This window comes from Hemibagrus wyckioides, linkage group LG06, assembly GCF_019097595.1.
Source record: "Hemibagrus wyckioides isolate EC202008001 linkage group LG06, SWU_Hwy_1.0, whole genome shotgun sequence".
Lineage (NCBI taxonomy): Eukaryota > Metazoa > Chordata > Actinopteri > Siluriformes > Bagridae > Hemibagrus > Hemibagrus wyckioides.
In genome coordinates this window covers 42,179,153-42,192,309 of record NC_080715.1, presented here as the reverse complement: position 1 = coordinate 42,192,309, position 13,157 = coordinate 42,179,153, and the positions used below count along the sequence as shown (strand labels likewise).

General features: G+C 41.3%; 2 protein-coding genes and 1 pseudogene across 2 annotated transcripts in view; 1 reads left to right on the top strand and 2 right to left on the bottom strand.

Annotated features, from left to right (window-relative positions):
- The window catches only part of LOC131353871 (E3 ubiquitin/ISG15 ligase TRIM25-like), a 106,383-nt gene that overhangs the window by 14,408 nt on the left and 78,818 nt on the right, over positions 1-13,157 (top strand). The window lies entirely within an intron of this gene.
- On the bottom strand, positions 312-7,560 carry LOC131355205 (tripartite motif-containing protein 16-like; annotated as a pseudogene).
- LOC131355197 (tripartite motif-containing protein 16-like) overlaps positions 10,820-13,157 on the bottom strand; it is a 9,368-nt gene continuing 7,030 nt past the window's right edge. The window contains exon 6 of the mRNA XM_058393478.1: positions 10,820-12,204. Within this exon, the coding sequence (XP_058249461.1) occupies positions 11,666-12,204 (539 nt within the window). The 3' untranslated portion in view covers positions 10,820-11,665. The remainder of the gene's footprint in view (positions 12,205-13,157) is intronic.

Here is a 13,157-nt window from a genome sequence, read left to right as displayed (position 1 = left end):
TGTTGGGCCACATCACACCACCTCATTATTTTCCTGGACCTTCATGCCTCTTCCTGTTTTATTCCTTACCTGATGTAAGATGAATATTTCTTGCTCATTAAAATACTATTTAGACGGAAATGAATCTGTAGATGAATATGTAGATAAAACTCACAAAACCCATTCAAAGTATCCAGTGACTTCAGAGCGATGGAACCGGAAGTGTGGTGGTGGATCATGTGCATTTCATGAGAATGTAGTAATTTAAAAGTGGTGTGTGAGCGCCGTCTGGTGGTCAGAAAGTGAAATGTTTCTGTTAAATTAAACCCACATTCATTACGACTTCCTTTCCTTCTGATCTCTTTATATGAGACTGATATTGACACCCAGTTCACACCGTTCTCCTGTGGTCTGATCTTTTTCTCTAAAACTCAGAGATAAACTTGGATTTATAAGGTTCTGTCTGCCAGCCAATCATCATCCAGGCTGAATATGGGATGAACACAACAGAGGAAGCTTTAACCAATCATCTACTGTATGATTTAATGTAGTTTAAAGATTGTTAAATGCTTTACAGTGAAATTTCAGGGTTTAGAAACAACTTCAGACTTTACAAAGTGAATGTGTATTTTACATCCAGAACACAAGCAGAAAAATCAAATGAATTAAAAAGTTGATCTTTTATTTTTCTAGAGTGTGATCCTAACAGGTTTAAAATGTTGTACTGTACTGGCTTTATTACTGTTTATTAGTGATTTAATGAGAGGATGCTTCATATGAAACAAACAGATAGAACTTTACAGTGCTAAAGTCACAAGATATCATTTGATCTTTTTTTGTTAATTTTACTAGTTTTAACATTTCCTTTTTTTAATCAGTGTAAAATGACATTTTTATTACAAAATAAAAATGACTGTATTTTGTACAGCTGTATTGTGTGCTAGTAAAACAGATGATGGAGTAACAATGTGGTAATGTGCAGGAATTTTACACAAAACTCTACACACATTATTCTGGATCACACAATCTCACAGATGGAGAACCTGACCACCAGTAGAGCCTAAATCCAGCGTATAGAGGCTGAGTGAATGTGGTGTGGACTCTGTGGAGGAGCTTCATGGTGTCAGAGACGCTTTAGAAGGACAGAGTTCCTGCACTGTGATCCACATAAACTCCTATTCTGGAGGATGATGGAACTCTGAGATCAGTGAATGTTGTTGTGATAGAAAGAGAGAGAAGAAGAAGAACACCACAGACTCCAGGACTGATTGTTGAATCCAAACCCACACTCATAACCCCGTCCTTTCCTGCTGATGTCTTTATATGAGACTGATATGTCCACACCAACACCACTGCTCCACTCCACCTCCCAGTAACAGCGTCCACACACACTCTCCTTACACAACACCTGTCTGTAGGAGTCAAATCTCTCTGGATGATCAGAGTACTGCTGCTTTCTCTCACTGTCCCTCACCACTCTGTTCTTCTCAGACAGAATGAGGTTAGGATGTGTCGTGTTGGGATCCAGAGTCAGATAACAGAAATCTAAAATAAAAGAGAAAAACAAACTGAACAATGTGAACATGTTGGGATTAATTCACACAATACTGTATATTCATGTGAAGAGTGTGTATGTGTGTGTGTGTGTGTGGTTTGTAATTTACATATGTGTGCTTGTTTGTGTATGTATGTGTGTATGTGTGTGTGTGTGTATGTATGTGTGTATGTGTGTGTGTGTGTGTGTGTTAGATGTACATTTCAGAAACTCTTCTCTGCTCTGTGGCTCTGGTGGTGAAATGATCTGAACTGCTGCAGCTGTGGAGAGAAAAATGGAAATGAAGACAAAAAGCATCATCAGGTTGTGTAAAAGATGGAAACAGTTGAAAGTGATACAGTCAGTTTATTCATTTCAAATCAGATTCACAAGCAATCTGCCAGATCTGTCTCAACTTCCTACTAGACCCCTAAATGCAGATGACTTAGTTGAAGTAACCAACAGCATAGGCACTATTTTTACCAGCACACTAGACACTGTTGCCCCCATCCGACTAAAAAAGGTCAGAGATAAAACACCTGCACCATGGTACAATAGTCATACTCACACCCTCAAGAGAGCAACCCATAACCTCGAGCGAAAGTGGAGAAAAACCAAATTAGAAGTTTTTAGAATTGCGTTTAAAGTTTGTCCAGCTATAGACAGGCTCTAAAAGCTGCTGAGCATCTGAGCAATCTGATAGAAATAAACCAAAACAATCCCAGATTCTTATTTAGTACAGTGGCCAAACGAACAAACCCTCAGATATCTGGAGAGAGTGTTTCATCACAGTTTAGTAGTGAGGACTTTATGAATTTCTTCACTGACAAAATTGATAGTCTCAGGAACAAAATATTGGATGTTCATCCTCTGACAGTATCCTGTGATCCAGTCCAGCCTAAAGCTCCACATTTAAAGCTACAATGCTTTACTAGTATAGGGCAGGAAGAGCTGCCCTAACGGAAGTGGTGGCTCACACAGTTAAGGCTCTGGGCCACTGATTGGAAGGTTGGGGGTTTGAACATCAGTACTGCCAAGCTACCGTTGTTGGGTCCTTGAGCAAGGCCCTTAACCCTCCCTGCTCCAGGGGTGCCGTATCATGGCTGACCCTGCACTCTGACCCCAGCTTCTTAATAAGCTGGGATATGTGAAAACCTTGTGAATTTCCCTTTGGGATGAATAAAGTATCTATCTATTTAAACTTATCACCATGGCAAATCACAACATGTTTGTTAGATCCAATTCCAACTAGATTACTAAAAGAGTTGTTACATATAGCTAAAGCCTCTTCTTCCCCAGACTCTGCTCAATGTTATTAACTCATTGTTAAATCTAGGTCATGTCCCAAAATCTCTCAGGTTAGCAGTTATTAAGCCTCTTTAAGAAACCTAAATTAGACCCTAATGAATTATCAAATTACAGACTGATTTCAAACCTTCCGTTCATATCTAAAATATTAGATAAGGTGGTGTCAGCTCAATTATGCTCCTTCCTACAGGAAAACAATACAGAAACTGCACTAGTAAAAATCACAAGTGACTTGCTTTTAGCTTCAGACCAAGGCTGCATCTTCATATTAGTCCTGCTTGATCTTAGTGCTGCATTCGACACTATAGATCATAACATTCTCATAGACCGCCTACAAAATCACACAGGTATGCAGGGACAGGCATTAAAATGCTTTAGATCCTACCTATCTGATCGATACCATTTTGTAGATTTAAATGGAGAATTGTCCAGTGTAGTGCCAGTGAAATACGGGGTCCCACAAGGGTCAGTTTTAGGACCTCTCCTTTTGCAGTATACAGGCTTCCATTGGGTAACATCATTAGAAGGCATGGGATTAGTTTCTATTGTTATGCCGATGACACCCAGTTATATATCTCATCGAAACCAGATGAAATATCGAATTTGTTTAGATTAACTGAGTGTGTTAAAGATATTAAAGATTGGCTGACCAATAATTTTCTATTACTAAATTCTGATAAGACAGAGATATTACTTATTGGTCCAAAAACCCGTACACAGAAGCTCTCGCAATTCAGCTTGCATTTAGAAGGATGTACTGTTACTACTAGCTCAACAGTGAAAGACCTGGGCGTAATATTAGACAGCAACTTGTCCTTTGAAAATCATATTTCCAATATTACAAAAACAGCCTTCTTCCATCTTAGAAATATTGCCAAGCTTAGGAACATTTTATCTGTATCTGATGCAGAAAAACTATTTCATGCACTCATGACCTCCAGACTGGACTACTGTAATGCATTACTAGGTGGTTGTCCTGCATCTTCAATAAACAAGCTACAGTTAGTCCAGAATGCAGCTGCCAGAGTTCTTACCAGATCAAGAAAGTATGATCATATAACCCCAATATTATCATCCCTGCACTGGCTACCCGTTAAGCTTAGAATTGACTATAAATTAGCACTACTTCAATTCAAGATTCAAGAAGATTCTTCAATTCAAGATTCAAGATTCAAGAAGATTCTTCAATTCAAGATTCAAGATTCAAGAAGATTCTTCAATTCAAGATTCAAGATTCAAGATTCAGTACATAGTGAAATGAAACAACGTTTCTCCAGGACCTGGTGCTACATAAACATGCAACAACACCACAGAGCTAGGACAGAAGTTTGTCTTAGCCACGTAAAGTGCACAGTGTGCAGCTAGGTGCAAACAGAGCATAGACAAGACAAAAGGCAATAAATACAAGAAAGTCAACACAAAAGAACACAGGACACTTAGCACCGAAAAGAAAGAAAAGAACATGTGTAATGGAATGTAAGTGAAATAAAATAAGATAAAGTGAAATGATGTAAAAAAGTATTGTGCAAAAATATTGTGCAAAAATACACAGCAGCGGTTGAGGTAGTGCAAATAGAAATAAACATAAATATGACTATAGCAGCGGATGACAGGTAGAGGTAGTGCAATAAGTAATGAACAATATAAATTATGTGTGTGCGTGTGTGTGTGTGTCCACACAGTCAAGAGAGAGTGTGTGTGTGTATCTGTGTGAGAGAGACAGAGAGTTGTATACAGTTCAGTCCTGAGTGAGAGTGTGTGTGTGTTTGTGTGAGAGAGTGTAGAACAGTTCAGTCCAGGGTGTTGAGGAGCCTGATGGCTTGAGTAAAGAAACTGTTACACAGTCTGGTTGTGAGGGCCGAATGCTCCGGTACCTCTTTCCAGATGGCAGGAGGGTGAAGAGTGTGTGTGAGGGGTGTGTGGGGTGTGTAAGAGTGTGTGTGAGGGGTGTGTGGGGTGTGTAAGAGTGTGTGTGAGGGGTGTGTGGGGTGTGTAAGAGTGTGTGTGAGGGGTGTGTGGGGTGTGTAAGAGTGTGTGTGAGGGGTGTGTGGGGTGTGTAAGAGTGTGTGTGAGGGGTGTGTGGGGTGTGTAAGAGTGTGTGTGGGGGGGGTGTGGGGTGTGTAAGAGTGTGTGTGAGGGGTGTGTGGGGTGTGTAAGAGTGTGTGTGAGGGGTGTGTGGGGTCAGCCACAACGCTGTTGGCTTTGCGGATGCAGCGTGCGGTGTAAATTTCTGTGATAGAGGGGAGAGAGACTCCAATGATCTTTTCAGCTGTCCTCACTGTCCCCTGAAGGGTCTTGTGGTCTGAGACGGTGCAGTTCCCAAACCAGGCAGTGATGCAGCTGCTCAGGATGCTCTCCATGGTCCCTCTGTAGAACACAGTCAGGATGGGGGAAGGGAGATGGGCTTTCCTCAGCCTCCTTAGGAAGTAGAGGCGCTGCTGGGCTTTCTTGGTGATGGAGCTGGTGTTGAGTGACCAGGTGAAGTTCTCCACCAGATGGACACCAAGGAATTTGGTGCTCTTGACGATCTCCACCGAGGATCCGTCGATGGACAGCGGAGAATGGTCACTCTCCACCATGCTCTTTAAGATCACTAACAGACATCTGGTATTTCCCAGAATATCAAAATACACAAAAGGGGTTAGAGCGTTTTCGTATTTAGCTCCTAAACTTTGGAATAGCCTTCCTCGGGGCTCAGACACAGTCTCCCAGTTCAAACGTAGAATAAAGACTTATCTTTTTAGCCTGGCATACATTTAATACATCCCATAACCTTGTACTCCAGTACAAGTGCTCTTTGTTAAAAGCGCTATACAAATAAAATTGAATTGAATTGAATTGAATTAAATATTTTACTTCAAAGTGTCAGGTGAGCAAACTGGCTGCAGAAAAGTAAGCAGGAGCATGGCTAAGAAATAACACTTCACAGAGCGAGTAAAGACGTCCATCATTGTGTTTCTCCAGCAGGAGCAGCTCCTCTTACCATGTGGAGGGATTTTGTTGAATTCCTCCTCACAGAATTCCTCCAGTCTCTTCTTCAGATCTGAGAGAGAATTCCTCACTCCATCAAATGACAGATGTTGAGGGACAGTGATGCTGGACGTGTCAAACTCTGGTCTTTTTAATTGAGGAGACTGACATCCAGAAGCTAAAGCCTACAGAGAAGAAATGAAATGAAAGACACACTTGTGATGTCAGACAGGGACATTTATTGCTGCTTTAATGACAGGTGTTTTAGAGAGTGTGTGAGGAACAGCTGGCTCTGTAGATCAGACAGTGAGTGTTACCTGGAGGAAATGGATGTGATCGTGTGTGTGTGAAAGCTGCTCCAGCTCAGTGACTCTCCTCTGAAGATCAGCAATCTCCTGCTCCAGTTGATCCAGGAGTCGTTCAGCTGGACTCAGTTCAGCCTTCTCCTGAGCTCTGATCAGCTCCGTCACCTCCGAGCGCTTTTTCTCCATGGAGCTGATCATCTCAGCAAAGATCCTCTCACTATCATCTACTGCTGTCTGTGCACTGAGCTGTTAGGACACACACACACACACACACACACACACAGAAGATTTAAATCTCATCTATCATTCCCTCTCTTACTGGGACTCTAAATGACTGGTTGTCCATGTTGTGTGTGTTTCTAGGAGCAGCTCTGTCTCTGCTCACTGCTCACCTTTATAGTGTTCACAGTCTGTTTCAGCTCCTGCACCTTCTTCTGCTTCTCCTGGATTCTCTGCTGGAATTTCATCTGATCCTCCTTTAACTCACTCTGAACACATCAGTTATATTCATAAGGTTATAAATGATGTGAGGATAAATATTAACAGCAGTTAAAGAGTTAAATTTCCCTCCTGTTTTCTGTCTTGTTTGGACTAGTTTAAGTTGTAAAATGGCTGTTGGCCGAGTGAAGGTACACTCATCTGATCTGATTATGATGAACGCTGAATAAAGATACATTTACTTAATACATTTACTTTACTTAACTCTTCAATCACAAGTTCAATCTTGTAACTGACCAAAGCTGCTAAATCTAAATGAGAAATATCATTGAGCTGTTTCTCAGCTCTTCCTGCTGCAACTGATACAGCGTCATGGCCTTTATGTTTATCCAACATGCACAAAGAGCAAATACATCTTTGATCAGTACGACAGTAGATCTCCAGCACTTTATCATGTTCAGAGCAGATCTTCTCTTGTAGATTTCCTGAGGCTTCAGTTAATGTGTGTTTTTTCAATCCAGGAACTTAGTTGAGTAAATAGTGAGATTTCAGATGAGTTTCACAAAAGGAGGCCAGACACATCAGACAGGACTTGACGGCTTTGTGTTTTCTCCCGGTGCAGAAATCACACTCCACATCTCCAGGTCCAGCGTAACAGTGAGCAGGAGAAGCAGCTTGGACTTCAGTCTTCTTCAGTTTCTCCACCACTTCAGCCAGCATGTTGTTTCTGCGTAGAACAGGCCTTGGAGTGAAAGTGTCTCTGCACTGAGGACAGCTGTAGACACCCTTCTGATCCTCCTGATCCCAGCAGCCATTAATACACACCTTACAGAAACTGTGACCACAGGGGATAGTCACCGGATCCTTCAGGAGATCCAGACACACTGGACAGATGAACTGATCCTGATCTACTGAAATACTGGCCTCAGCCATTTTCTGAAACTCACACATGGAGAGAGACCAGATTTGTTTTCTCCGGAATGAGGAGTTACTTCCTGGTTCTGTATGTGTGTATGTATGTTTGCGTGTGTGTGTATTAGAGAGAGAGAGAGAGAGAGAGAGAGAGACAGTGAGCAAGAGAGGGGGAGGAGCACAAACACAGACAGGTTATGAACACTCCTCTGTTAACCATTTCATCTCCCTTCGGTGCATAAATATATAACCATGTAGCTGCTACAGTTATTAGGATTCATTCCATAAAAAACAGGATGGATCTTAATTTTTCTGCAGTTGTTTGCCTACTGACTCCTCCAGCAAATTTTTCACCCTCGTTGATAAACTTCAAATATTACAAATCAACAATATATTCCAAGTCACTGTATATCTTTAAAATATATATTTTTAAAGTATCCTGAAGATCCAGGCCTTCTTCCCATCAGGAATCTTCTCTTGTTAATCCTTGATGAGGTTTGATGATGTAGATTCAGCTTTCCTTACCTGTGTCTGGGTGGTAAACCTGACTGGGTGGTCTACGTGACTGCTCTCATTTCCCTGTTGATGGTGTAGAGACGTAGCCACTTTGCTTTTAGATGATGGCAGCAATGGCAGCACCTTCTCTCCACACTGGTATTCAATGTGTCTGACATATGGGTTACAGTGTAACTCATCTGCAGTACATACTGGACAATGCTCTCCATCAGCAGATGCTCTTTGCACATCCCAGCTCTGTAACAGGTCCAGTGGGACTTAGACAGACCAGCTAGACACCAACTCAAAGGGTGAAAACTGTAGAAGCTTGGGGCAACATTTTATTCCTGTTCTTACTGGTGTCAAAGATGAACTTTCTGAACATGTTTTTGAGAGTTTGGCTGAATTCTTCCACATGTTCTTCTGACTGCGGGTGATATGGACTGACTTGAACCAAGCTGTTGGTGAAGTAAGAGTTAAAGTTCACTTCTCCTCATACCCTTGATATTCTGATATTTTCATCTCCTGATGTTGCACACATAGCTGATCAGTCACCTGGAGTGGGTCTAGAGATGGATTGGATCTCATCTGATGTCTCTCTGCTGAGGTCCCCATGTTGGCAGGAGCTCCAGTTGCGGGCCCTGAGTCTAATCTGGTGTCTCCACTGGTAATGTCTGCTGCAGGATTGACTCTCAGAGACTTAGAAGTTTGTAGAGGACACCTTCCTTCCTCCTTTGCTGCACCACCAGGATGTTTTGCATGAGGCACCATCTTGATCTCTGTGGTTGTCGTAACTGGCATGTACTTTGGGGGAGCAGTATTTGGGGTGTCCATCAGCTCCTTCCTAGATCTCGTCCAGTGTGTCCCACTCCCTTGCCTTGTGGATCCGTGCATGAGTAATCTGTGTTTGTTTATTTGTTACTTTTACACACAGGTACCATTGTATGAACGTAGTGTATATACTGAGCTGTTGAATTCTGGATGCCGATTGGTCAGAAGGTGTTGATTAATTCTCTAGCACAGCAGCTCTGGCAGTATTGGAGATTTATATCAGTGCAGTCACTCTAATATGTTATGGTTTCTATAGTAATGGCTCATCCACAGAGAGTCATTCAGTTGACATGACGGAAGTAGTCTCCAGTGTCTGAGGTGAAGCTGCGGGACAGACGAGTTTACGGTTCTTTGGAGTTTCACTGTTGCACAACAGCACATTTTTTAACACCTTATTAACTTTAAGATAAAGGAAAAAAGAGGCTGGTGAGGGAACGACTGTTATTGTAACTAAATTTAACTCTAAATGGTCAGACATCTATAAATAACGTAAAAAGAATGACATCCATAAATAAACTGAAATTTGGAATTGTTGGTTGTGGTATTTTATAAAAGGTTTGAGGGAGATGGTGCTTGGAGCTTTGCTACCTCATGTCAATCAGGGCAAATGACACACACACATAAAACTTAAAACTCTGACACCATCAACATCCGAGCTACTGCATAATTAATAGATGACTAACGAATGATTAACTTTATATTAGTGGATTCTGTATCCAGTCTCGCTCTGCTTTACCTGAACATGACGACTCCTCCAGCATCGCTGTCCATCAACATCTCTCATTTGACAGAGTGAGGAATTATCTCTCAGACATGAAAAAGCAATTCTTCAACAAAATCCCTTCATATGGTGAGAGGAACTACATTTTTCCCCAGATACACAGAAATGGATTAATAGGATTTAGCTGAACGTCACATAATCACAGCTACAGGATCAGCTGAAAGATAATGCAGTTACACTTACACAAGTTCAATACTTAATCATTGTGCACTGATCATTTATAGTCTAAATGCTGTGTTTATTTTAAATCACAATCTGATCACTGTGTATTATTCCACCTCTGATTTGTCTCATTACAGCAGTGTGGATGAATTTACCTTCAGAAGATTTTCTAGAAAGTATGTAAACACAAACACACACACACACACACAAATGTGTTGTTTTTCAAGACATTTATTTCCACAATAAAGGGAAGCCAAGATTCGGTGCTGCTGCACTCTAAATACTGATTGGTCAAGAGGTGTTCAGTTCATGAATACATAATTAAATTCTAATGAGTTTTTTTGAAGTTTATCCTCAAACTCTCTCTCTCTCTCTCTCTCTCTCTCTCTCAGATCAGCCATAACCTTATGATCACCTGCCTAATATTGTGCTGGTCTGCCATTTTTTACCAAAACAGTCCTGACCCATCGAGACATCCACTAGATCCCTGAAGGTGTGCTGTGGTATCTGACACCAAGATGTTCAGCATCTGAGATGGGACTTGTTTGTCCAGAACATCCCACAGACGCTGGATTGGATTGAGATCTGGGGAATTTGGAGGCGGAGTCAACACCTCAAACTGGTTGTTGTGGTCATCAAACCATTCCTCAACCATTTTTGCTTTGTGGCACGGTGCATTATCCTGCTGAAAGAGGCCACAGCCATCAGGGAATATCGTTTCAATGAAAGGGTGTACATGGTCTGCAACAATGCTTAGGTAGGTGGTACAGGTCAAAGGAACATCCACATGGACGGCAGGACCCAAGGTTTCCCAGCAGAACACTGACCAAAGCAGGACACTGCCTCCACCGGCTCGCCTTCTGCCCATAGTGCATCCTGGTGCCATGTGTTCCCCAGGTAAGAGACACACACGCACCCTCTCTCTCTCTCTCTCTCTGTAAGTTATAATGTGTGAAAATCAACACACCAGATAGAACTGTGAATAGACAAACACATCAGAGTTGTTATCTGGAGGCTCGGTTTTACAGTGTAGAACATCATCAGTGTCAAAAACACAACCCGAGTGATCCTCTTCACTAAAAGTCACATGACAGGATTTCCAGCAGGACTGTGTCTCACTGTGAGACATAAAACCTCTACTGCATTGTGTTCATGATGATAATGATGGCAATAAAGCAGAAATATTTCACTGTAACCTGAACTTCAGTGTCATTTGTTCTGCATACAAATTTTCCGTGAACAAAAAGTTTGTAATTTATTGATAAATGCAAATATAAATCTGAATAAATGAATCTTTATTACCTTATTTCATTTATGTTGCATTGTTTACTGCTGAGAGATATCACTAAAAGTGCATACTGTTGGGCCACATCACACCACCTCATTATTTTCCTGGACCTTCATGCCTCTTCCTGTTTTATTCCTTACCTGATGTAAGATGAAGATTTCTTGCTCATTAAAATACTATTTAGACGGAAATGAATCTGTAGATGAATATGTAGATAAAACTCACAAAACCCATTCAAAGTATCCAGTGACTTCAGAGCGATGGAACCGGAAGTGTGGTGGTGGATCATGTGCATTTCATGAGAACGTAGTAATTGTGGTGTGTGAGCGCCGTCTGGTGGTCAGAAATGTTTCTGTTAAATTAAACCCACTGTTTAATTGTGTAACTGTTTAAACCCAACTTACTGTTTATTAGTGATTTAATGAGAGGATGCTTCATATGAAACAAGATATCATTTGATTATTTCCATTTTAAGATTTTACTAGTTTCTTTTCTGAGAGATCATTTTTAACATTTACTTTTAATCAGTGTAAAATGCCTTATCTGTTTTAATTAAGAAATAAAAATGACTGTATTTTGTGCAGCTGGATTGTGTGCTAGTAAAACAGATGATGGAGTAACAATGTGGTAATGTGCAAATTTTATACAAAACACTACACACATTATTCTGGATCACACAATCTCACAGATGAAGAACCTAAACTCCAGTAGAGCCTGAACCCAGCATGTAGAGGCTGAGTGAATGTGGTGTGGACTCTGTGGAGGAGCTTCATGGTGTCAGAGACGCTGTAGAAGGACAGAGTTCCTGCACTGCGATCCACATAAACTCCTATTCTGGAGGATGATGGAACTCTGAGATCAGTCTTAATGTTGTTGTGATAGAAAATGAGAGAATAAGAAGAACACCACAGACTCCAGGACTGATTGTTGCGTCCAAACACACACTCATTACCCTGTCCTTTCCTGCTGATGTCTTTATATGAGACTGATATGGACACACCAAACACACTGCTCCACTCCACCTCCCAGTAACAGCGTCCACACACACTCTCCTTACACAACACCTGACACCAGGAGTCAAATCTCTCTGGATGATCAGAGTACTGCTGCTCTCTCTCACTGTCCCTCACCACTCTGTTCTTCTCAGACAGAATGAGGTGAGGATGTGTCGTGTTGGGATCCAGAGTCAGATAACAGAAATCTAAAATAAAAGAGAAAAACAAACTGAACAATGTGAACATGTTGGGTTTAATTCACAGAATACTGTATATTCATGTGGAGAGTGTGTGTGTGTGTGTGTGTGTGTGTATGTATGTGTGTGTGTGTGTGTGTGTGTATGTGGTGTGAAATTTACGTGTGTGAGTGTGTGTGTCATTTACACTTCTACTTGTGTGTGTGTGTGAGCAGGTGTGTCTGTATGTGTGTGTGTGTGTGTGTGTCATTTACACTTCTACTTGTGTGTGTGTGTGAGCAGGTGTGTCTGTATGTGTGTGTGTGTGTGTGTGTCATTTACACTTCTACTTGTGTTTTTGTGTGTGTATGCATGTGTGTGTATGTTTGTATGTGTTTGTGTGCATGTGCGTGTGTAATTTACACTTCTGCTTGTATGTGTGTGTGTGTCATTTACACTTCTACTTGTGTGTGTGTGTGTGTGTGTGTGAACAGGTGTGTCTGTATGTGTGTTTGTGTGAGTGTGTGTGTGTCATTTACACTCCTACTTGTGTGTGTGTGTATGCATGTGTGTGTGTCTGTGTGTGTGTAATTTACACTTCTGCTTGTGTGTGTGTGTGTGTGTGTGTGTAATTTACACTTCTGCGTGTGTGTGTGTGTGTGTGTGTGTCATTTACACTTCTACTTGTGTGAGTGTGTGTGTGTAATTTACACTTCTGCTTGTGTGTGTGTGTGTGTGAACAGGTGTGTCTGTATGTGTGTTTGTGTGAGTGTGTGTGTGTCATTTACACTTGTGTGTGTGTATATGCATGTGTGTGTGTGTGTCTGCATGTGTGTGTAATTTACACTTCTACTTGTGTGTGTGTGTATATGTGTATATGTGTGTGTAATTTACACTTCTGCTTGTTTGTGTGTGTGTGAACAGGTGTGTCTGTATGTGTGTGTGTTTCTGTAATTTACACTTCTGCTTGTGTGTGTGTGTGA